We start from the raw sequence: 25,322 nt of genomic DNA, 5'->3' as shown, positions 1-25,322 counted from the left end.
TAAAGAAGTTACCTTCTAGTTCTAATTTTTATTTTTAATCAAGGATATATGTTGAATTCTTTTATCAAATGTTTTTTCTGCATTTATTCATATGACTACATGTTTTCTCTGCTTTAATGAGTAGCATTAATAACTGATTTACATGCATGCTCGAATCGTGTCCGACTGTTTGCCACCCCATGGACTGTAACCCGACAGGCTCCTCTGTCCATGGAATTCTCCAGGCAACAATACTGGGGGGGGTAGCCATTCCCTTCTCCGGGGTGGACCTACACTCAAAGTGAATTCCCTTTAAAATCGAGAACAAAATAAGATTCATAACTACTTCCATAGTAGCGGAGTTTCTAGTCAGTGAGGCAGGATAAGAAAAAGAAATAATAAAAGTTTTAATTATTCGAATGGAAGAAACACAATCTACTTATAATCAATACAGTTGCTCATACAGAAAACACAAAAGAATACTTGGGCAACCTCTTAGAATAAGAAAGATGGCTTGGCAAATTTGCTGAATCAATAGTCAAAAATAAGTTACATTTCTGCACACTAGCAACAAATTGATATTGTAATTATTAATTATAGTATCTGCTTTTGAACTGTGGTGTTGGAGAAGACTCTTGAGAGTCCCTTGGTCTGCAAGGAGATCCAACCAGTCCGTTCTAAAGGAGATCAGCCCTGGGTATTCTTTGGAAGGAATGATGCTAAAGTTGAAACTCCAGTACTTTGGCCACCTCATGCGAAGAGTTGACTCATTGGAAAAGACTCTGATGCTGGGAGGGATTGGGGGCAGGAGGAGAAGGGGATGATAGAGGATGAGATGGCTGGTTGGCATCACTGACTCGATGGACGTGAGTTTGAGTGAATTCCGGGAGTTGGTGATGGACAGGGAGGCCTGGCGTGCTGTGATTCATGGGGTCGCAAAGAGTCGGACACGACTGAGCGACTGAACTGAACTGAACTGAATTATAGTATCAACTGCATAAGAGATTTAGGAATAACCTAATGAAAGCTGTGCAAGACCTCTACTGGGGAAAGTATGAAATTATATAGGAAAATATTAAAAATCCAAATAAGTTTTAAAAATACCATGTTCATGGATCAGGACAGTCAGTATCATGACAATTTCAATTCTCTCCAAGAGAATCTATAGATTTAATACAAGTCCGATAAAAACCTCAACAGAATGTTTCATAGAACTTGATAAATCATTCCTAAAATGCATATGAAAATAAAAGGCTAAGCATAGTCATGGCACTGCTGGAGAAAACCAAGGTGGGAGACTTGCACTTGTCAGATGTGCACACCTTATTTTAAGTGTGTTTATAGTTCAAAGAATAAACCAACAGGACAGACTGGAGAGGCTAGAAATAGGCCTTATACATGTGGAAGCCAGATCAATGCAGACACACACTGTAGCTCAAGGAGGAAAAGAAAAAACCCCATCACAAACAGAACAAAAGAATATCACTCATACTACACCAAGGAATAAATTCCAGGGGATTTGAAAATGTAATATACACAACTGAGAAGAATAGAAGAAAATTTAGGATAATCTCTCTCCATTCTTTGGATAGGAAGGCTTTCTAAAACAAGGTGCAATAAACCCTAACTATAAAGAAAAGGATGGAGGGAATTCCCTGGTGGTCCAGGGATAGGACTCTGAGCTTCCCTCACTAGGGGCACAGGTTCAATCCCTGGTCATGAAACTAAGATCCTGCAAGCAGCATTCTGCTGCTGCTGCTGCTAAGTCGCTTCAGTCATGCCCAACTCTGTGCGACCCCATAGACGGCAGCCCACCAGGCTCCCCGTCCCTGGGATTCTCCAGGCAAGAACACTGGAGTGGGTTGCCATTTCCTTCTCCAGTGCATGAAAGTGAAAAGTGAAAGTGAAGTCGCTCAGTCGTGTCCGACTCTTCACGACCCCATGGATTGCAGCCCACCAGGCTCCTCCGTCCACGGGATTTTCCAGGCAAGAGTACTGGAGTGGGGTGCTATTGCCTTCTCCATAAAATATATAGAGAAATTCTACAAGTTGATAAGAAGAAAATGAAGCATCCAATAGAAAAAGGCCAAAGAACACAGACATTTTATAAGACAGGTCTGATACACATGTGAAACTTGACCCAGTGATCAGGGAAACTTTCCTAGTAATCAGGAAAATTAAAATTAAAACCATAATGAATATCATTTTACTCTCAATCCATTAACAAAAAAATCTCAAGGGTTGTTAACATGAAGTGTTGGCAAGAACTTGGGAGCGTCTCTGGTGGCTCAGACAGTAGGTAAAGAATCTGTTGACAACGGAGGAGACTGAGGTTCATCCCTGGGTTGGAAATATCCCCTGGAGGAGGGCATGGCAACCCACTCCAGTATTCTTGCCTGGAGAATCTCATGGGCAGAGAAGCCTGGTGGGCTGCATACAGTCCATGTGGTTGCAGAAGAGTTGGAAATGAATGAGCACCTAAAAACAACAAACAGCAAGAATCTGGAATGAGAAGGTTGCCTATGAGGTACAGGTGAGAAAGTACATCAGTTAACTCCTTATAAGAAACAATCTGGTAGAATTTTTATGAGTTGAACATTTGCATACTGCATGACCCAAAGATTGCCTTTCTAGGTATATGTAATAGGGAAAGCCCTGCAGAGGTGGACAGAAGCCTTATTGAAGAAATATTCATTAACATTTTGTTGTAATAGTAAAAAAAAAAAAAAGCAGAAAGAAGCCAAAGAGTCATTGTTAGAGCAGGCAATTACATTATACATTCACATAATGGATTGATACACAGCAGTATAAGTGAATTAAATGCGATTATGGGTGTCAATATGAATGAATCTTAGATATACAAGGCTGAAGGGAGGACAACAAATCAGAGAACAATACAAGCACTTTATTACTGCTTTTACAATAGTCAGATCTAAATAAAATTACATTAAGGGCTTCATAGATATGTGGTTATAAAGACTTATAAAGGGAAGCAGAGAAACTCAGGACAAGAGTTAACCTGGATTGGTTAATTAACATAAGGAGATTGGCTAAGAGATGGAAAATTGATATGCTTTTGTGATTGTCCTTGAATCTAAGAATAGATGTATTAATATTTTTAATATCTATCACAGGATATAGAGGTGGGGGGCGGAGAGTAGAGGCTGGGATGACATGAAAGCCTCAGAATATGGGAGCCAACAATTCGTTGCACCCCTGAGCATGTGTGTCTTGCCCCATATCTGGAGGTGGTCAACTTCTCCACTCAAATTGGGGCTAGTTTGGTGACTTGCTTTGATCAATAAAGAGTTGAAGTAATGCTCTAGAACTTCTGATTCCAGGATTAAAAGGACTGGCAGTTTATGCTTCCTCTCATTTGGTGCTCAGTTGCCAAGCTATAAGGAAGGCCAGGGTATTGACTGGCAGCTGTTCAGAGCCACACCCTCGAGAGCAGGGGTCATTTTTGATGGTCCAGCCCAGCTTAGCCTTCAGCTGAATGCAAAGAGAAAGGGAGCAGGTAACCTACAAGGACTTAGATCGGTCAGCGTGGATCTCAGCCATCCTGCAGAATTCAGTCCTGGGGTGGTCTGTTACTCAGCAGCAAGGGGAACAGTACCTACAAAGAATCCAGTGGTACTGGCAGGCTTCTGCTTCATGCGTCACTGTGGGGTCATTGTGTGTCATAACTTGTGTGCTCAGCTGCTCAGTCATGTCCGACTCTGTGATAATGTGCAGCCCACCAGGCTCCTCTGACTTTGCAATTTTCCAAGCAAGAAAACAGAACAGGTTGCTATTTCCTACTCCCGTAGATCTTCCCAACCCAGGGATCAAACCCACACCTCTTGAGTCGCCTACACTCAATCCAAGGCAGGTGGATTCCTTACCATTGTGCCACCTGGGAAGCCTGCTTCAACTTACATGCTGGCAATTCACAGATATAATCTGAATGCATGAAATGCTTCAGAATAAAAATATTTTTATTAATAAAAACACCCAGACTTATTGCAGATTGTATCTCCCTAGTTTTGATTTGTATTTTCTATGTAACTGTGATTAAACATCTGTTCCTGTTTGAGCAATGATCCATTTGTATTTCTCTGTGAGTTGCCTGCTCATATTCTTTGCTACTTTATCTATTGGGTTGTTCATTTTTCATATCAATTTATAAGAACTTAGCATATTAAGGAAAATAGCCCTCTTATGTCCAATGTTTCTATTAATCAAGTATCTCCCCCCATTTGCCACTTATAAAACTTGACTTTGTGGTATGTCCTGTTGCATATAATTTTTAACTTTTCATTAGTCCAAACCTGTATACAGGTCAGGAAGCAACAGTTAGTACCAGACATGGAACAACAGACTGGTTCCAAATAGGAAAAGGAGTTATGTCAAGGCTGTATATTGTCACCCTGCTTATTTTACTTCTATGCAGAGTACATCATGAGAAACGTTGGGATGGATGAAGCACAAGCTGGAATCAAGACTGCCAGGAAAAATATCAATAACCTCAGATATGCAGATGACACCACCCTTATGGCAGAAAGTGAAGAACTAAAGAGCCTCTTGATGAAAGTGAAAGAGGATAGTGAAAAAGTTGGCTTAAAACTCAACATTCAGAAAACGAAGATCATGGCATCTGGTACCATCACTTCATGGGAAATAGATGGGGAAACTGTGGAAACAATGACTGTTATTTTTTTGGGCTCCAAAATCACTGCAGATGGTTGATTGCAGCATGAAATTGAAAGATGCTTACTCCTTGGAAGGAAAGTTATGACCAACCTAGACAGCATATTAAAAAGCAGAGACATTACTTTGTCAAGAAAGGTCCGTCTAGTCAAGGCTATGGTTTTTCCAGTAGTCATGTATGGATGTGAGAATTGAACTATAAAGAGGGCTGAGCACAGAAGAATTGATGCTTTTGAACTGTGCTGTTGGAGAAGACTCTTGAGAGTCCCTTGGACTGCAAGGAGATCCAACCAGTCCATCCTAAAGGAAATCGGTCCTGGGTGTTCATTGGAAGGACTGATGTTAAAGCTGAAACTCTAGTATTTTGGCCACCTGATTCGAAGAGCTGACTCATTTAAAAAGACCCTGATGTTGGGAAAGATTGAAGGCAGGAGGAGAAGGGATGAGATGGTTGGATGGCATCATGGACTCAATGGACATGAGTTTGGGTAGACTCCGGGAGTTGGTGATGGACAGGGAGGCCTGGCATGCTGCGGTTCATGGGGTCGCAGAGAGTCGGACACGACAGAGTGACTGAACTGAACTGTCATGGGTATCATGCTTAAAAAGATGGCCCTCCTCTAAGATGATCTTTTAAATCATCTCAAGTACTTTTATGGCTTCATTTCATGCCTAAAAAGTTTGAATTAATTTTGTAGAGGATGTAGGATGCAGGTTAATTTTTTGTCAAGATGTTAATTTTTTGTTAATTTTTGTCCAATAAAAAGAACTCAGAAATCCTCCACTAACCTAAATTTAAGTCAACAACCTAACTCTTGTATCTTAAGTCAACTTCTGGACACTCAATTGTGTCTCACTGATCTTTTGCTTCGCTACACCAAACTCTTAAATTATGTTTTACATCTGTAAACTGTTCTCGTTTCAGGATTTACCTGTGCACTCACCATGTTTACTTTCCCCGAAAGAACTGAATCTATCAGTTAAATGTCAGTGTTTTAATTGTGATTGCATTGCATTTAGATTGGGAACTGTAATAGGACATGACACCTTTGCAAGATTGACTTTGGAATTGAGAACAAACACGTGTCTGCGTGAATTTGAATCTTTTATATCCTTCACAGGATGACAGAGCTTGTGAGCCAAGGTTGTAGGCACCCATTCTGTCTGCAGGGTAGGACCTGGGTCACACCCCTGGGCTCCACTCACCACAGCTCCCATCCCCTCCCTTTCTGCAGAATGTGAGCCTGTGACTCACACCAAACCTCAGTTCAGACCCAAGATGGTTACTAATTGCCCAGAAATTGTGAACATGACACTGTTCTTGTGCTTAAGGACAAGCAATAATGATGTCATCTTCCGTGTGGAACTGAACGGGTGGTTTATAGGCACTTAAAAAGCAGCTTGACCTTGGGCAAACTGCATAATCTCCGGCTTTTTCCTCCTCCCTTGCCTGTAATAGGTGAATCCACCTGGTTCGGGGTGACGTAAGGACTTGAGGGAAGGAAGAAGGGGACACCTACATTCCTTGGCTGAACCATGGAGCAGTGCTGGATGTCAAGGCCCAAGAACTTCTCCTGCCTGTCTCCTGCATGTCCACCTGCACCCCCCTCAAAGCCCAGTCTACAGGGTGGAGGTGCACCCCTCACCCACCACCACCACCACCACCACCACCCATCTCTCCCAAGCCAAAATCAGAAGTCAAAGATGTTTATTGTTCTACAGACACTCCTGAAAAGAGATCTAATTGAGAAAATATACAAAGCACTTCAAGAGTTTCATCTCCAGAGAGCACCAAAGTCTGACTGGAGGTGTCGGAGCCCTTCTCTTCAGGGCTGAGAACGGTTAGCATATCGAACAATCAGTAAAAACATGCAAAAGTGAGAAGGAAAAGGAAACGCTGCATTCCCCCAGAGGGAACTGGAATTCCAGAGAGGAGGCAGGGTTCCCAAGTACCAGCTGGCTCTCCCTCCCCTCCCCCCACCCACCCACCCATGGCTTCCTACAAGAGCTCTACCCCGGGGACAGCAGGGAGCCCCCCTCTCTCCGAAGGATTGAGCATCCCTGCTCAGTGCTCAGCTGGCAGGGTCGCCCCTGGACAGGAGAAGACACCCCCACCCTGTTGCTCTGTGGCTGTGGCTGGTGGGCACCCCACATGTGCTCCTGGGGGGCCAGCGCCCCCAGACCTGGCTCCTTCCTTCTTTGGTTCCACCCGGAGATTGATTGTGCTTGACGGACTTATCTGAACCCCCCACCCCAAACTCCAGGCTCCCACAGGTGGGCTGAAGGCACTGACTAGAGTCCTGGGGACAGCCCCAGGACAGCCACCTTCCCTTGTGCTCTGGGGGGGGGCGGTCCATTCTTGGGCACGTTCCCTCCATCCTCAGTTCAGGTCTGAGAGCTGGAAAGTAGGGGATGCGTGCGAAGCAAGCAATAGGCCTTTTAGGCCTTTCCCAGCTGTGCAGATGTTCCTGAACCCCACTCCACACCCCCTCCCCCGACCCCTTCTCTTCGCCAGAACCCCCACATGCCTGGTTCCTTCCGTCCTGTCCTTCCCCTTGGGCCACCAGTGCCGCTGTGGGCCAGGGCCCCAGGGACCTGACCTCAAGATGCTGGTCACAGAAACCATCTTGGGACGTCCCCTCCCTCCCCCACACCTGAGAGGTCAGCAAAGGGGGAGGCCTTGAGAGGTCACAGCTCTGGTACAAGGAGGTGGGCAGGGCTGGAGAGAAATTGGGAGAGAAACATCACATCTACGGGGAAGGCGTCCAAAGTACAAGCTAAGCAGGGTAAGGAGGGCCAAGAGAGTGGCCGGAAGAGAAAACGGAAGAGGGAGGGGGCGGGGCCTGGAAGATGGAGCGGGGCCTGGAGGGCGGGGGCGGGGCCTGGAGGGCGGGGGCGGGGCTTCACACCACCCCGCAGATGAGCGTCTCCACCACGAAGGTGTTCTCAAAGTGGCGGATGGCGTTGCAGTTCTTGGCCTCTCGTTTGTTGATCCCTGGGAGAGAACAGAGAAAGTCTAGTAAGACCTATGTCCTGGCCTAGAACTGGCTGGGCCACGAAGACCACCAGCCTCGGAGCCTGAGCAGGGTCTCAGGACCAGGGGTGGGGAGGCCCAGGAAATGACACCCAGTTTCACCCAGAGGCAGCATAGTAGATGGCATGAGCGCAGTAGCCGGAGTCAGACCTCACAGCTCTGCCACCTTCCTGCTGTGTGATCTCAGGGCTGTCTGTTGACCTGTCTGCGCCCCTCCTTTCCTCATCTCTAAAAGGGACAGCAAGAATAAAAGATGACAAGGATGATGATGGTGATGACGACTCACACTGCCTTAGGAGGACACAGAGAGTGTAAAGCAGTGCCTGGCATGCAGTAAGTGCCCCGTTAACATGAGCTGTCGTTACTGCTGCTGCAATCCCAGCTCTCTGACAGCTGGTCTCCAGCTCTGGGGCCAGGCTCAGCTGGGCCGTGGTTTGGGCTCAGGGCAGGGGCCAAGGTGGGTGGAGATGGCCACTCACGCCTCCGGGTGGCCCGGCGCCGCAGGCGGTAGGTGTCCTTCCCGCTGCACAGGTGATAGATGAAGGAGCCCAGGGCCTCCTTGTCGCTGACGTGCTCCGTGACCACCATCTCCTCCTGGATGATGTACGTCTGAGGGAGGTAGGTCCCCCTCTGCAAAGGGAGAGCAGCCCAGCACCAGGTCAGTACCCGGGCCCAACTCTCAGGGTCCCCAACTGCCCACAGACCTCCCCCCACCGACATCCTTCTGCTCACTTGAGTCCCCTCAGCACCTGAAATGCCCGTCCAACATGCCCACCCCTTCATCCAGAGACCGCATGGCTCACCCTTCTGATGTCCCCGGGCACTTCCTGCACCTGCATTGCCAGTGAGTCATGTGTGTGAGCATGTGGGTGTGTGTGTGGGGGGCATGTGTGTGTGTACGTGCGTGTGAGTGTGGGCATGTGTGTGTGTGGACGTGTGCTCGCACACGCACGAGTCTGCCCCCCCACCCTAGGGGAAGTGCTCCTCCGAGGCAGGGCCCCGGTCTCCTCCCTGCACTGCTGTCAATAGAGCAACATGGGGCACGGCCATGAATGCTAAGGAAGCTGGTCTCGGTTCTTAAGTGAGGGAGGCAGGAGTGGGGGGCTGGGGAGGCAGAAAGGAGAGGCATTGACTCTGTGTGAGGGAGAAGGGAGCCGCAGCCAGAGGGACTGACTAAGGGTGCTGGGACCAGCTGACAGCAATGCCCAGCCCCCCCATCCCTGCTGGCCCCAGAAATCTCCCTTGTCTCATGGTGGTGGGGGGACAAGGGAGGGACAAGACGCTGCCGGGGTCCCGCTCACCTTCACATTCATGAGGAGCTCCCAGAAGTTGCGGGGGGGCAGTACGATGGTGGTGTTGAGCTCGATGACATAGCACTTGTCCAGGGAGATGTCATGATAAGCGGTGAGACCCTGAGCAGAAAGAAAGGGCCACATCAGTGTCTGCAGGTGAGGGCTTGGCCCCGGCGGGCTGTGCGAGGTGTGAACCCACAGTGCTCCCAGTGATGTACCCCGGATTCCTCAACATCTAGGTGGGGCTCCCTTCTCCCGCTCTCCTTTCCTAGGCTGTATCTATAGTAGATTCCACTTACTAGATGAAAACACTATCAAATGCTTCAGTTGTGACAAGGATTCTTCTCGGGAGGTTACACAGCTGAGCTCTGAGAATCAGGGTAATGCCCGACTATGTATCTCATCAAACCTGGGAGGTCCGGCCACCCCTGTGGACAGCCGGGACCCTTAGTGAGCGGCTCCTCCCGACCCCCGAGTGCTGCATCTTGATAAGATGTCAACGTGGAAAGAGCTCATTAAAAGGAACACTGGCCTTGCCCATGAGAGCCAGTGTCTGCAGCTGTCAGGTGGCCCAGGAGAAAATCAACCATGACGAGTTCATAGTCAGTGATAACCGCAAGAACTACGTGATAAAGGTGGGGTCTCTAAACCCCCGATGGACCTAAACCATAGACGTCTGCACCACAGTTTGTACTGCATGGTTATGTACTCCAAGTTTGTACAAAGGGTGTGGGCATTCTCCCTTCACGTCTGTTGCTCCTTCAGATGCCCGCTCTCCAGCCCCACCCCGGGCCCTGGCTGGCCTCACCCGCTGAAAGTCGTGGATGATGTCTGCAGGGTCACCGCCCCCAAACTGGGGCACGGGCACGTTGATGCGCTCATAGTTCTCCTCGAGGTAGATCTTCACGTCCTCCTCCAGCTCCATGCGAGTGTGGGCCTGGGAGGACAGGGAGTCTTCGTAGAGGACGCCACAGTGGAAGAAGTTGTCTCGGGCCAGCTGAGCAAGGTGGGGAGCGGGGCGAGAGAGAGAGACAACCTGGTCACACAGGGCCCTCCGCGAGGCCCCTGCTGCCTGCCCAACCGCTCCTGGCTCTGAAGGCCTGGGGAAGCGGGAAGGGCAGGGCTGGGATGCCCATCTCATAGATGCAGAAACTGAGAAACACGGGAGTCAGGGAGGGTGAGCCAGGTGTGCCAGTTCCTAGGAGGATGATTTCGCTGAGGCTCAGCTTCCTCATCTGTAAAACAAAGTGACCCCTTAGACCCCTTCTGCCCACCAAGTCCATGAGTCTATGGCAGTGAAAGGGGATGGGCCAGTGGGAGGACAGATACCCGAGACAGAGCCTGGGGTGGGGTGGGATGCCACCCTCCACTGCCACCAGGGGGTGCCCGCCCACCCTTCCTGCTGCCTCTGCAGGGGGCCCTGGAGACCTTGGAGGGCCAGGAGGAAGGGGGAGGGACTGAGAGGCAGCCTTGTTATCAGATGCTGGTGGCAACCCCACCTCCTGCCCCTCCCCAAGCTGTGTTCAACTTCACACAAGCCCCACCACCTCCCCGGACCTGGGCCTCCTGAGGAACCTTGATAAACGCGGTGTCCCCCGTTTGAAGGGCCCGCTTATCATTCCATCAACAAGGGAAGGGAGGTGGCCGGGTGCAACCGAGGCCACGTGACTGACTGGTGGCCGCGGCGGGGGGGGGGGGGGGGGCCCCCCTCTGGCTCCTCCAGGTCATGACAGGCAGATGTCCCTTTCTGTTTCAGCTGTGCTCTCCCAGGAGGGTGAATCATCACACATGAATCATACTGTCCCAGGGGTCCCAGGGCGCAGGCGCGAGGCTGCTCTGAGGTTCCCCATGCCCTGAGAACCAGGCATGAGTTGGGGCTGCAATCAGAGGGGAAGTCCAGGACAGCAGCACAGCTGCAACAGGAAAAGGCCCCAGAAAGCAAAAACCAGGAACCAGGGGGAAAGCAGGTCGTGGGGGAGGGGAGGATGCCAAACAAAAGGGGAAGTGGGTGGGTGTGCGGGAGCTGAGGTTTTAAGGGGAAAGTCACCCGGACTGCAAGCTCTTCAGTGAATTCCACCCTAGAGAAACTGGGGGACGAGGAAGTCAAAGCCCAGGGCTTGAGGGTGGGAAGGGGCCACTTGGGTCATAAGCGACTGGCAATTCCCAGCCTTTTGGTCACTGAGATTCCCCATGTTGTTATGTTTATGGTCATTAAGCAAACTTTCATTGAACTACCTTCCCTTCCGAGAACTTGGGGGCCCGGCCTCCCTCCCCAGGCAGATGACAGGCTGCTGTGACCATGGCCAGGTCTCTGGCCCAGCTTTGTGCCCAGATGGCCTGGGCGAGCAGATGACGGTGTGTGATCTTGGGCGGGGGCCACCCTAACAGGGGGCGGAGCTGACTCTGTAAGCCACCCTCCACCTTTCATGGGTCGTAGCCCAGATGACCAGGCACAGAATGGGAATTCCTTGAAGCTCGACCTGCAGGGCACAGGGGGCCAGGCTCTGAAGGGCCTGCAGAGTTCTGGTTTCTGCTGCACCCCGAGTTTCTGGTGCTGATGCTCTGGGGTCACTGTGGGAAGGGGCTGCCAGCCTCACAGCCCAGATGCTAATCCTGGCTCCCCCATGATGGACTGTACTCCCAGGAGAGCTGTCAGCTTCAGATAGATGTGTCCAAAAAGACAGGTAAGGCCACTCCTCCAGACCCCACGGCAGTCAGAGGATGGGACCCCAGTCCTGTCTCGTGGACAGACCAGGGAGGAGGAGGAGGAGGCTGCGAATCTTCTAGGCTTGTGGGGCACTCCTCCCACCTGGGAGGTGGGGTGTTCACTTCCTCCTCTAAAGGCCACTGTTTCTCCCCACCTCCCTCTGCCCACCTCACCTGAGCCAGGAAGAAGTATCTGTAGATGTAGACAGAGGCGAACACCAGGCCCATGAGCAGCACGACCATGCCCATCGACAAGTAGCACACGCCGCCCACGGAGCCCCCCTTCTTGTAGCGTTGGTAGGGGGGCCGCTCTTCCTGCGGACGGCAGTGCAGGGTCAGCCTCATGGTGGTCCCACGTCTGCTGGGGATCCCTCCCGCCTCCCCCATTCCCCAAAGTGAGGCCTTACCCTGCTGGCTGGCAAGGAGCCTGGGGAGCAGAGGCGGGGGAGGGCGATGCTCAGGACACACAGAGCATCATCTGGAAGGAAAGGAAGCATCCCCAGGCCCCCAGCTGTTCCCTCTAAAGAGAAACCGAGCCCCACCTGGAAGCCACGTAAAATGACCCATAGGGACTCGGCAAGAGTATTTTGAAGCCCCTATGCTATTAGTCCTCTTCATTATACCAGATGTGACCACAGCAGATTCTTTCAAACTGGGGATGGTGGTGGGGGGGAAGCACAGATGTGACCTTGATGACCACACTGGGCCTCGGAACCTGTAGGAACCAGGGTGTACCAGGCAGGTTGGGAGCCACTGCATTGGACCAAGGAGGTTCCCAGTAGCTCACTGGTGGGGACAGGGCTCTAGGAGGCCCCCAGCATGGGCATGCATGCCTGTCCCCTCTGGCCACCTTAGGCAGCGAGCAGTCTGCTGGGCAGCGATGGAATCACCGGGCACTGGTGTGGAGCAGGCTGTCAGGAGCAGAGCCCACGGGGTGGAGTCTAGAGGCTTCTGGAAGCCAGGGCCCCTCTGCCAGGACGGAAACGTGGCTGTGGCGGCCAGGGCAGGAGGTTCCTGGAAACACCCTCTCTGGGGAGCCAGGCCCCGGCTCGGGACAAGTAGTTACAGGGCTGCCAAGAAGTAAACCATCCTGACCCAACTCCGGTCCACACCCGTCTGGGCCAGCAGTTGGAGGTGGGTGTGTAACTCAGAAACCCTGCTCTCCCCAGAGTACTGGACTGAGAGTCTAGTGACTTGGGGCTCTTACCCAGCTGTGTGGCCTGGGCCATCGCTCCTCTTTATCCTTGCCACCTCTGCCCTACCCCAGGCCTCATTCACCCTGGAGACCTCGTGAAGGCCCAGGCCTGGCTCTGCCTCCAGGGTCCACCATTCAACCCTGCCTCTATGGTGTTCGGACGCAGCTGGGTGAGTGTAGGGGCCGGTACCCCGCTCCACCCCCAACCTCGGGGAGCTGAGGCAGAGTTGGGGGTGCAGAGGGGAGGCCCAGAGCCCGGACCCTCTCACTGTCTGCTTAGCCCTCTGTGTGCTTCCACTCTTCACCCTGCAGCCAAGTGGCTGGGAGTGTAGACACAGTTCAGGTTGAAGTTGCCCAGGACAGGCCCTTACTAAGTGCATACAGTGGGCTCAGCCTGGAAGGGGTGGGGTGCAGGCCTGCTGTGCTTGGGGCACATGGGAGGGTGGGACCGAGGCCTCAGAGAGCAGAAGGGCGTCCCCTGTGGGGCCGGGTGAAGCCTCCTGCCTGGGGCTCTCCCCTCTCCCCACACCTTTCCTGCAGGAAAGTGAAAGTGAAGTCGCTCAGTCGTGTCCGACTCTTCGAGACCCCATGGACTGTAGCCTACCAGGCTCCTCAGTCCATGGAATTTTCCAGGCAGTACTGGAGTGGGTTGCCATTTCCTTCTCCAGGGGATCTTCCCAACCCAGGGATGGAACCCTGGTGTCCCACGTTGCAGGCATAGTAAATGCTTGAAAGACGTACCCCCATCTCTAGGCACACGTATCACCAGGCCAGTGACCCCCACCCCACCCCCCTGCCTCCAGCACCCTGGGATGGAGACAGAGGATGGAGAGGTGCCCCTGCCCATCCCGTCCCCCTCACAGGCTGGGCTATCTGCAGCCTGGGGCCTCTCCCCACCCTGGCCCTACTATGGGGTCCCTGTGATCCGAAGAAGCACCTGGTGAGACCACCCGCCTGGCTGGCCTCTCCCCAGCACCCCGGGGCTCCCTGGCAGCACTGACCATGGTCACTAGTGCATGTGGCCACTGCCCACAGGACAGTTGCCAGCAGTGGGCAGGGGGCTGCAAGGGCTTTGACTCTCCAATGGGCTCCCAGGATCAGCACAGGACAGGGTGACCAACGGCTGAGCTTGGCGAGTGACTCACAGGAACAAGCCACCCAAGGAGCTCCAGCCATCCTAAGTGGGTCCCCAGGAAAGGTGGGTGACCCAAAAGATAGGCCAGGTACCACACCCCCCTGCAAATCCTGCCCTGGGGACACAACATTTGTATTCAGTGAGATGGGTGGGGCTGCAGAAGCCAGAGGTGCCCCCAGCAGGGGCCGCGTGCACGTGTAAGGGAGCCTCTGACCCTCCGACTGTCCTCCTGTGAAATGTGAACAGACTCTTTCTGACAGGGTTTTGTTGGGATTAAAGGAGACACAGGCCCTGAAAGCCCTTTGAAAAGGATCAAGTGTTAGATAAAAATAGCAGGTCTTTATCAGCTAAACCATTCCTTTTTAGGGCCACCACCGCAGCCAGCTGTCGAGGCTGCACTGTGGCCATGCTTTGCTCCAGAGAAGCAAAAGCAAGCCTGTGAGAATTGCTTAAAAACAAACAAACAAACAGAAAACCACCCAACAACAACAAAAAAGTCAATGGTTATAAAGCAAGAGCGGGGTGGGGGCCTGTCCATAATTGAAGTTCAGGAACAAGGTGAGGCCTACCAGTTTTACAGCCGCCTTTCAGCTCCTGGTTGGGGCAGGTGCCTGGGGGAGGGGCTGGGTAGGGCACCGAGGTTGGGAGAGAGGTCATTAAGGATGGCAAGGGAGGAGGGGCCCCAGAGGAAAGTGAGGCCAGGCTAGTGTGGCCAAGAAGGACAGTCTCCAGCCGGGACCCCTTGATGCCCCACGCCCATGTCCTCATATGTCTCTGTGGAGGTCCCTGTGAAGGCTTGGGACGGTCCCCCCACCTTTCCCAGATGTGGACAGTGGTTCCCGATCCTGCTTCCCATGTGGCACAGTGGTAAAGAACCTGCCTGCCAATGCAGGAGACACAAGAGATGCGGGTTTGATCCCTGGGTTGGAAAGATTCCCTGGAGCAGGCAATGGCAACCCACTCCAGCATTCTTGCCTAGAGGATCCCACAGACAGAGGAGCCTGGCGGGCTGCAGTCCATGGGGTTGCAAGGAGTTGGACATGGCTGAGCACACACACACATCCTGCCCCTACTAACGGTCCTGAGTGCACACCCGTGGCTCACGCCCTGCTCCCCTCCCTACCTGACACCCCTCCGCCCTGGCATTCCGGGGGCCAACTCCCCAGGAGCAACATGGCTGAGCAGCGGCGACTGGGGAGAGCAGACCCAGAGCCTGCTGGTATCCCAGCTTCCAGACAGAGGCACTGGGAGGTAAAGCCCCACAGGGGTGGGCCGCCCTCCGAGGCCTCTGGGGAGCCTGGGCCAGAACCCAGGGCCTCACCCTTAGGATCCTAACTGCTCAGTGCACCCAGGATGTCGGCTGAGGAGGGTCCTTCCTGAAGTCGCCACCCCCACCCTCAGCTGCTTCACCTGTCATGCTGGAGCTCCAGGAGAATGCCTGCCCTCATATGGAGCAGTTACTCCCCAGCCAGGGATTTGGGGGGGCTTCCAGGAAGCAGGAAAAGGCAGTTTCCACAGCAGCTGGGCGTCCTGGGCAACAGGCCTCACTGTGCGCTTGTGTGAAGCATGTGGGCCACGTGTCTGGGACCCAAGAGGGGCCCAGGCCTCGGCCGGCATGTCTCACGGAGCCCACGGTAGTGTTCACTAAATGATTTGGCAAAGCCAGGGCCTCAAGAGTCTGAGGAACTCAGCCAACTGAAGCATTAACTCAGAAGACCTCCCCCCAACCCCCGCCACCAATCCCCTGCCCCAGGGCTCATGGAGAGAGCTCCCAGCGACTTTCCCTCAGTAACAATGTCCAGAATAGCTGCAAGCAGATGAAACTCCAGTTGCAGGCTGCGCGGAGGAGGGTGGCAGGGAAGCCAGAAATGCACCCACTGTGGGCGCAGGCCGACGGCCGTGGCCGGGATCCCCACCCTCACCTCCCCAGCATCATTCCTTCTTCCTGAGCATCTTTCTTTCCCAGGCTGCAGATCACAGAGACAAGGCCACCAGTGAGAGAGACACTGTGTGTGTGGGTGAGAGAGAGAAACAAGCCTCGCAGGGCTAAGGGGGCTGGGCCTCTTCGCAGAGCTGTGCTCAGAAGTGCAGACATCAGCGGGGTGAATGCTTTAGACTAGTCGTGAACCCTCCATCAGTGAAACCCAGGGTGGCCCAGGGACCCACTGCTGCCCCAGGAAGGGTGTGGGCCGAGAACACTCTCCACAGCCCTCTGCTCTGCTCATTTGCTCTCCTGTTCTGCTCCCGACAGGCAAGGGGAGACCCCGGAGAACAAAGGCTGGGGAAGACAGACGCAGAGCCGGCAGAGCGCTCCTGGGGTACACGGTTCGCCAGGCACTGGCTGCGCTCCCCTGGTCTCACCAGAAACATTTTTTTCTTTCTGGTAAGAGAAACTCATCCTCTGTGGCAATCTGCTGACAGCCTGGAAACATGCAAGGACCAACGGGCTGAGGGGAGTACGAAGAGGAGAGGGAAAGGAGAGAGAAAGCAGAAAAAAGTCGCCGTGGCCCAAGCCCAGATGCCAGAGCCCCTCAGGGAAGGCCTGGGGTTGGGGGCAGGACCGCCCAGCCACGGAGGTCCTCTTAGCCCAGCCCACGGGGCTGGTGGGTGGGGAGGGGGCCCTGGGACCCGAGGATGCAGAGCCCTGCTCCACCCTCTGGGCTGGTTAGGGGACCCTCCCCCCACGCTCACCCCACTCCTGGAGACCCAGCTCCTTCCTGCCAAGGACCTGAGGCCGGGAGGTGGAAAGTGAAATCTGATCCCCAGGTATGTGGGCTGGGGGAGGGGGTGACATTAATCAAAGGCCAAAGCCAAGGAGAAAATTACAGCACTGAGAAGATGACTGTATTGACCTCACTTCTCCCCTCTTGGAGGCCCCCAGCCCAATCGTTCCTGTACATGCCCACACCTGGCTCTGTGCGTGTGCGTGTGTATAACACATGGGTGAGCAAAGACAGAGGCAGATGGTGGGGAGAGGGGAAGTGGGCTGAGAGGCATAGGGCTGGCCAGAGGGTGCTAAGAGGGGTGCTTCCCGTCCAGCCCACTTTCCGAGCTGGCTTCTGGCCAGCTGCCCATCAGTGCAGGCAACTCATTATCTCAGAGGCAAGCACCACGTGGGGAGGGTGGGCAGCTGGAGGCCCAGATGGGCCCCCACCCCCATCCCTTCCCGGCCCCACCGAGGCGCTTCCTTCCAGCAGCAGGTCTGGGGACAAAATCCTCCTTGTTTCACTTTTCTGCAGAGAAGCAGAGGGAGGCCCACAGCGAGGGCCCACTACCCCTAGCCTGGGCCCGGGGGCCTGCACTCAGGTTGACATTTTACTGTGACAGCTTAGAGAGTGGCTTCATGGGGCAGAGGCACTCAGGAATGCCTCTGTTCATCAGTTGGTCCTTCCAAGGCTTTAAGTCTTATTTTTGATTCAGTTCAGTGACCAGGGATGGTTCCAGGGTCACCCCCAGCCAAAAAAGACCTTCTAATAAGCTTTCCACAGCCCATGTGGTTCAGACAGTAAAGGATCTGCCTGCAATGCGGGACACCTAGGTTAGATCCCTGGGTGAGGAAGATCCCCTGGAGAAGGGAATGGCAACTTACTCCAGTATTCTTGCCTGGGAAATCCCACGGACAGAGGAGCCTGGCAGGCTAGAGTTCACGGGGTTGCAAAGAGTCAGAATGAACGAAGAACACTCGCTATAACAGACTGAGTAACTAACACTTCCACATTCTGACAACCCATCAGCACGGGACCAACTCAAATGCCCTGTTTTGGTGAAGCAGTCCCTGCTCATGCTGTCCTGGGCTACTGTAAATGCTGGGCGCTTCCTGAACTTACTGTGAGGCAGGTGGCCATGCAGAGGGAGGGGGTGGCCATGGCAGAGGGGCTTGCTCTACATCAGGGACTGGATGTGGGGGCAGTGTGCCCACTGGCCAGTTAAGGCCACAAGAGGTTCACAGAAGTGAACTCTCTTCCCAAGGCTCCAATTCCATCAGGGGACTGGCAGAGCCAACATGCAACACCCAAAAGCCTCCCCTGACCCCTCAGGGCTGAGAAGCTGTGAAAGTTTATTAATAAGCAGATCTGATGTAAAGGTACTGGGGTATTAATCCTCCTCCTGGGGCCCAATGGCTCCCCCTTGCCAGTTAAGAGTGAGGGGACCCTGCCCAACTAACAAGGTTTGCCTGGGGTAAGGGAAGCACACTCAGCAGGCTCGAGGCCACTGCAAACAGCCCCCAGGGAAGAAGATGTTGATATTTCCATTTCATGCTGGGTGAGGGGGAAGAGAGGACACTGGACTTGGGAGCCAGAAGCTGGATGTCAGATACTGCCAAGGCGATGCTGGCATCCGCCATCCCTCCCGACACCACAAGCAGGCTGCCACTGGAGAATGTGCGGCTCCTGCGAAATCTGGCAGACCTTCTGATGGAGTTTGAATTGCATCCTCCCACTGTCTGGCTGGTCCTCCCTCCTGCCTGAATCTTGTAGCTCTGGGCATCAGGGTCCAGTTTTCCAGGCCTCAGCTGGGTACCTGGCTCTGGGAGAAGCAGCTGGGAGAAGAAAGGGGTGAGCGTCCTGCACTCTCTGGGGGCAGAGTGGGTAGGAAGGAGGTTTAAAGAGCCTCTTGCAAACTTTAAAAGCTGCAGGCCAGGCCTTCAAATAGGAAATGTCCCCTTCCCATCCAAGCATCAGAAGACGGAGCTGCTCTGATCCGGGCTGCAGAGCAAACCCCCCAACCCAGCCCGGGTGTTACTGATGCCGCAGTGACCACGCCAGGGCAGGGGAGCTCGCCAAGGCTCTTCCTGGAATTCTGCACTCAGGCAATCTTTGCTCAGGTGTGTGACACCCACCTCTGACCACCCTCTCCTGTGTCCCCTTCTCCCAGGGCACAGGTCATTCTGCAGCACCTGGCCTGCCATACCCTAGCAAGGTTTAGTTGGAGCCATCAATTTGGGGAGGGGCCTTGGTGCTGAGGAAGACATCCCAGTAGCCAGCAACGGGATGGGCGGCGTAGACACCTTTGCCGGGGCCACTCCAGAGCCAGACTGAACCAAGCTCTCCCTCCCCTCCTCGCCCGCCACGCGTCCGGCCCCTCTGGGTCCTCCCCTGGTCGGACTCCTCGCAGCTCAGACAGTATTCCACGGGCGGAAATGCCTCCTCTACCCCAGGCCCGAGGGAAAGAGGAGGAGGGGAGCTGGCGGGGGCGGGGTGCACCGAGGTCCGCCTCCACAAAGCGCAGGCTCAGGGATGGAGGGCACCGGGGCAACGCGGGCTGGACGGGGTAGCCCAGAGCTCCAGAGGGCCGGGAGAGGAAGGAACAGGAGGGCAGGGAGGCCCAGGCGGCCTGGGGTAGGGTGGGATCAGGGCACCCAAACTCGCAACCCCGAATCTCGAATCCCGGACGTGCGGCCAGGCGAGTTCTGGTTTATTTTCATTTCATGTCTCATCACTTTCTGATCCACTAATTCAGGTGCGGACTAACAGTACATCCCTCGCCCCTCGCCCCCCACCCCCCCTCCAGCAGTCTCCCGTTTGGGACGAAATCCACAGTCCCTCCCCCTTCGTTGGCACCAGACCCCCCATCTCCTTTATTCCCCACCAATCACAACCCACCACCCTACTTTGGGGAAAACAATGGCCAACTCTTCTCCCATCCCCCACCTGGGGACTCGACCCGCGGCCCCTCCTCCCTGATTGGAACCAGACGACTATACCCCCCACCAACATTCCTCGAACTTTTTCGGACCAGCCCCCTCCCCTCTTTGGGGACCAGCGCCTAGGGCCCCCCTCCACTTTTGGAAGAGACCTGGAGCTCTTCCCCGCCTGGGACAGCGACCGGGCCCCCTCCGATTCTTCAGACTTAACGCTTTCTGCTGCCGCTGAATATCGGGACCCAAGCCCCCTCCCCACTTCCGGATGGGAAGACCCATCCCGGACTCCCAGCCCCCGCCCCTCCGCTCCAGACGCCGGGGTCCCGATTCGCCTCGGGCAGTCGCCGGAGGCAGCCGGGCGACCTTCGGTCCCCCGCACCCCCGGCCGCCGGACATCCCCGGCCCTTCTCACCCGAGCCGGCGTCAGCAGGATCTCAGCGGCCGGGGTGGGCGCTGGGGCCGAGGCCGAGGCCGAGGCCGAAGCCTTGTCGGCCTTGTCGCCCTTGATGCCGGCCACCGCCGGCTGGAAGCTTATCTTCACCATGGCTGCGCCGGCCCGAGCGTCCGCCCTGCAGCCTCCGCCCGAGCAAAAGCCACTCGGTGCAGCCTCTCTCTGTAGCACCGCCGCTCGGCTCTCCGCAGGCACCGGAAGTTTGGATCTCTTTCGGGTCCTTTTCTCTAACCCCACCCCCAGCCCTCCCCACCCCCGGCCCGCCCCCACCCCCACGAGGGAGGGCCTTGGCGCCAGCCGCGCCTGCGCCCCCTACCCGCGGTCGGGGCTCGCAGTGACCCCTGCCGGGCGCGCTGCTCCAACCTGGGAACGTCTGAGGTTCCCGCAACCGCTCAGTCACTTAGTCCGTCCATCCATCCATCCATCCATCCATCCGTGCATCCATCCATTCGTCCAATCAGGCATGGACTCTGTCCCCCTCTGCCGCCGCCTTATCCCTTCCAGCTGCTTCTCCAAGACCAGCATCCTCAGAGTACACAGTCTTTGTTGAATCCGTGTTTGCCGGGCAGGCATCTTCTAGACAAGTTTCCCACCCCCTTTACCCCACTTCCTATCCCCTTCTTCAGAAATGCTGGAGCCCCCGGTGTACCTGGTCCCATCGCTCCGTCCTCCCACTTCCTCTTCCGACGTGTCCTGGGCCCTGCAAGGAGGCTTCAGGGCCAGGTGCCTAACTGTTTGTCTTTGTCCTGCCGTCCTGCCTCTTGAACCCATCTGCACCTCCTTTATTCTCCATCAGTCTTTCCCCTTCATCCTTAGTCCCGGCAGAATCTTCCTGACGGCCCCTGGGGGTGAATGCGGAGGATCAGGAGAGTAGAGAAATGAAGACAGCCCCTGTTCTTTGACTCTCTTGGTTACCTGCAGTAAGGGTCCTGTGGGCCATTTCTCAACCACCCAGGGGGATTCTGGCAAGTGTGATGGAAAGATCCGCAGGACAGGGTATCTAGAGGCTCATTCCTCATCTTGGGATGGCTTTGGGATGCTCACCACGCCCTGCTCCGTGACTCCTCTCACTCTCCGGTGGACCCTGCAGAGCAGCCAGGATTGGCCCCAGGGGAAGGTGTCCTGGAATCAACCCCTGCAACAGTTCATTTAGAAACTAAAATCTCAAATGTGAATTTTTACGTGTTGTACCTCTTTCTCCAAAATGAATCGTTGTGTGCTGTTCTTAAAAGAGATCTGGTTTATTACAATGTAAAGCACTGGTCATTTACAGCTTACCATCATAATTAAGCCCTAGAAGGTCAGTGGACCACTGCTGGAAATGCAGTAGTCTCAGAAAAGTATCTACCACCACCCTCAGAGTTCTATCAGCTCTCCAGAGCTTATCCATTTTATAACTGAAAGTTTGTACCTTTTGACCAGCCTCTCCCTATTTCTCCCATCCCCAGCCTGTGGTAACCACCATGCTGTCTCTGGTTCCAGGACCTAAACTATTTTAGGTTCCACATATAAATAAGATCACAGGTAGCGTTTGTCTTTCTCTGTCTGGTTTAGTTCACTTATGCATAACATCCTCCAGGGTCATCCATGTTGTCACAAGTGGCAGGATTTTCTTAATTTTTATGGCTGAATAATATTCCACTTTATAGATACACCACATTTCTTTTCATCCATTCATCTATCAGTGGACATTTAGGTTGTACCCATGTCTTGGCTATTGTGACTAATGCTGCAGTGGACATGAGAGTGCAGATATCTTTTCAAGATACTGATTTCATTTCCTTTGGCTGTATACCCAGTAGTGGAATTGCCAGAGCACATGGCAGTTCTATTTTTAATTTTTTGAGGCACCTCCATACATTTTCCATAATGGCTATACCTGCTAAGTATATTAAGTATACTGAGGAGAGAGTTCTGCTGAAAAAAAATCAATAGAAGGATACAAATCTCTGGGAAGTCTAATTAAAAAATAAGAGAGAAAATATCAGTCCATTTCTATATCTTATAGAAAGAAGATGTAACTATAGATAAGGTGGATATTACAAATTATAATGTATTTTATATATAATTATATCTAATAAATATAAATATCCTGAAGTTATGATTTTATTGAAAAGCAGTTTTTGGCCAAAATGGAGCCAAGAAGTAGTAGAAAATCTTAATGCCCTATAATCAAGGAAACCACTGGAAAAAGTTCTCAAACAATTATCTCAAAAAATAGTTCTGAGCAGCCAGACCAATTAACTGGATAATAATTCTTTCCAACTAAAGCAACAGTTAATTCCACTGATGCTCTGATGAATTTTAGGCATAGATGATATATTCTGATAGAAAAATCTGACAAATAAAAGAGAAAAACAATTTTAGTTATGAATAGAGATACAAAAATTCAACAGTAATTATAAGAAAAATGAAGTGCCATCAAGTAGGCTCCTAAGAATAAAGACACAGATTTTGTGTTTGAAAATCTGTTTGGGGAGAAATGGCTTTGTAAAATAATGCTTAAGAGTAATAGTTATTCAAACTTGAAAAGCAGAGAAAAGCATAAAGAAAACAAAACAAGTATTATGACAAAACCCACAATAACCACTATTAATGTGCTGTTATTTTCTCTCCAATATTTTTTACTCTGTGTGTGTGTGTGTGCGTGTGTGTGTGTGTTACAAAACTGGAACCACATATTGTGTCTGTGTTTGTGTTCTCAGCCGAGGGTAATTGTGACCCTCAGGGAACACTTAATAATGTTTGGTGACATTTTCGGTTGTCACAATGCAGAAGAGGAGGGGGGCAGGGTAGGTGATACCGGCCTCTAGTGGGTATAGAGACCAGAGATGCAGCTGAACATGTTTTAATGCACAAGACAAAGAATTAGGCTGTGTAAAAATATCAATAGTGCCAAGGTTGAGAAACCTTGATTAATATCCTGTCTTTTTTCTTAAGATAATTTCCATATTTTCTCATGTCATAGGCAGAAATCTCCCCCTTCCCTGTCCCTGCAGCCCATGCCCTAGTGTCTGGACCCTGTGAATTTACCTTGAATGGTGAAAGGAACTTTGCCGACGTAATTAACGTTGCGTGCGTGCTAAGTCACTTCAGTCGTGTTTGACTCTTTGTGACCCTGTGGACTGTAGACTGCCAGTCTCCTCTGTCCATGTGATTCTCCAGGCAAGAATACTGGAGTGGGTTGCCATGCCCTTCTCCAGGGGATCTTCCCGGCTCAGGGATGGAACTTGCATCTCTTATGTCTCCTGCATTTGCAGGCAGGTTCTTTACCACAAGTGCTCCCCCCTCCCCAATTAAGGTTACTGCTACTGCTGCTGCTAAGTCACTTCAGTCGTGTCCGACTCTGTGTGACCCCATAGACGGCAGCCCACCAGGCTCCCCCGTCCCTGGGATTCTCCAGGCAAGAACACTGGAGTGGGTTGCCATTTCCTTCTCCAATGCATGAAAGTGAAAAGTGAAAGTGAAGTCGCTCAGTCGTGTCCGACCCTCAGCAACCCCATGGACTGCAGCCTTCCAGGCTCCTCCATCCATGGGATTTTCCAGGCAAGAGTACTGAAGTGGGGTGCCATTGCCTTCTCCGCAATTAAGGTTATGAGCCTTAAAATAGGAAGATGATCATGGATTATCTGTGTGAGCCCAAGCTAATCACATAGGCTCTTAAAAGCAGAGCACTTTCTCTGGCTAGATTGAGAAGGATGTAGCAGAAGGAGAATGCAGAGAGATTTGAACTCTGACTGGATGTAGTGTTGCTGGTTTGAAGATGAGGCGGGTGGGAAGAGAGAGGTTGTTGTCAGGTAAGCAGGTGCCCTTAAATAAAGGAGGGGGCTTCCAGCTGAGAGCAAGAAGATGGAGACCTCCATCCTACATCCACACAGAGCTGGATTCTTCCCACAACCTGAGTGAGCCTGGAAGGACATCCCTGTCCAAAGCCTCAGATAAGGAGTCCAAGCTGGCTGGCGCCTTGCTTTTGACCTTGTGAGATCAGCTGCGGAGAAAACAGTGGAGCCCATCTCTACTGTTGACCTATAGAACTCTGAGCTGAGCAGGCTGTATTGCACCAAAGAAGTCATATAAAACAAATACATCTGACTTGATTAAAAACTGTCTCATATTCATGAATCTCTTGGTGTGTAAATCTTGTTTTAAAACGTGTCTTTTTCCTTAAATTTATTTATTTTTAATTGGAGATAATTGCTTTACAATATTGTGTGGGTTTCTGCCGGGTATCAACATGAATCAGCCATAGGTACATGTAGGTCCCCTCCCTCTGCAACCTCCCTCCCACCTCATCCCACTCCTCTAGGTTGTCACGGAGCACTGGATTTGAGCTCCCTGCATCATACAACAACTTTCCACTGGCTGTCTAATTTCACATAGGGTAATATATGTGTTTCAACGCTACTCTCTCAATTCATCCCACCCTCTCCTTCCCTCCCCATGTCCGCAAGTCTGTTCTTCACGTCCATGTCTCAGTTGCTGCCCTGCAGATGCGTTCATCAGTATCTGATACCGAACCTATAGGATACGTCCATCAGATATGTTCAACATATAGCTCATCAGTTACTATATGATATTTGTTATTCCCGTTTGTAAGTCTTCAGGCTGTTTTTCAAACATTGCCATGGTCCTCTCCAGAAATTTTTATTCTGTTTATCCTCAGTCATGCTTGCTTGTGAGAAACGGCTATACCACCTTTGGTGAAGTCGTTTACAATGTGTCCTTTAATTTGATAAGAAAAAACATATATCTCAATATTATAATTTTAAAAATTGAATCATAGTTGTTTTTCAATATTGCATTAATTTTAGGTGTATAGCAAAGTAATCAAAGTAATCATGATTCAGTTATTTTTTGTGACTATATTCCATTATAGGTTATTATAAGATAGCGATTATATTTTCCTGTGCTATACAGTACATCTTGGTTGTTTATTTTATACCTAGTAGTTTGTTAATTCCACACTCCTAATTTGTGCCCCCACAACCTTGGTAACCGTAAGTGTGTTTTCTATGTCTATGAGTCTGTTTCACTTTTGCACATAGATTCATATCTATTATTTTTTACATTCTGCACCTGTAAGTGATATCATATAACATTTGTCTTTCTCTGCCTGACTTACTTCACTAAACATATTCCCTAGGCCCACTCATGTTGCTGTAAATGCAGTATTTCATTCTCTTTAATGGCTGAGTATTAT

The 25,322-nt window shown here is 52.1% G+C and overlaps 1 protein-coding gene across 2 annotated transcripts; it reads right to left on the bottom strand.

Annotated features, from left to right (window-relative positions):
* Positions 1-6,359: 6,359 nt before the first annotated feature.
* On the bottom strand, positions 6,360-20,337 carry ITM2C (integral membrane protein 2C). 2 transcript variants are annotated; one of them, XM_070773780.1, is made up of 6 exons: positions 20,084-20,335; positions 11,875-12,015; positions 9,803-9,991; positions 9,004-9,114; positions 8,182-8,332; positions 6,360-7,663 (listed from the first exon to the last, which is right to left on the bottom strand). In XM_070773780.1, exons 1-6 carry the CDS (start codon positions 20,213-20,215, stop codon positions 7,572-7,574), a joined length of 816 nt encoding a protein of 271 aa, XP_070629881.1. In that variant the 5' UTR covers positions 20,216-20,335; the 3' UTR covers positions 6,360-7,571. The 2 variants fall into 2 exon arrangements, with proteins under 2 accessions (XP_070629881.1, XP_070629889.1); XM_070773788.1 differs by lacking the exon at positions 11,875-12,015 and having other exon boundaries at positions 20,084-20,337.
* Between the last annotated feature and the right edge of the window lie 4,985 nt (positions 20,338-25,322).

The sequence above is a fragment of the Bos indicus genome, chromosome 2, assembly GCF_029378745.1.
Source record: "Bos indicus isolate NIAB-ARS_2022 breed Sahiwal x Tharparkar chromosome 2, NIAB-ARS_B.indTharparkar_mat_pri_1.0, whole genome shotgun sequence".
NCBI classification, from domain to species: domain Eukaryota; kingdom Metazoa; phylum Chordata; class Mammalia; order Artiodactyla; family Bovidae; genus Bos; species Bos indicus.
The sequence above is the reverse complement of the archived record's forward strand: the minus strand, read 5'-3'. Positions and strand labels throughout refer to the sequence as shown.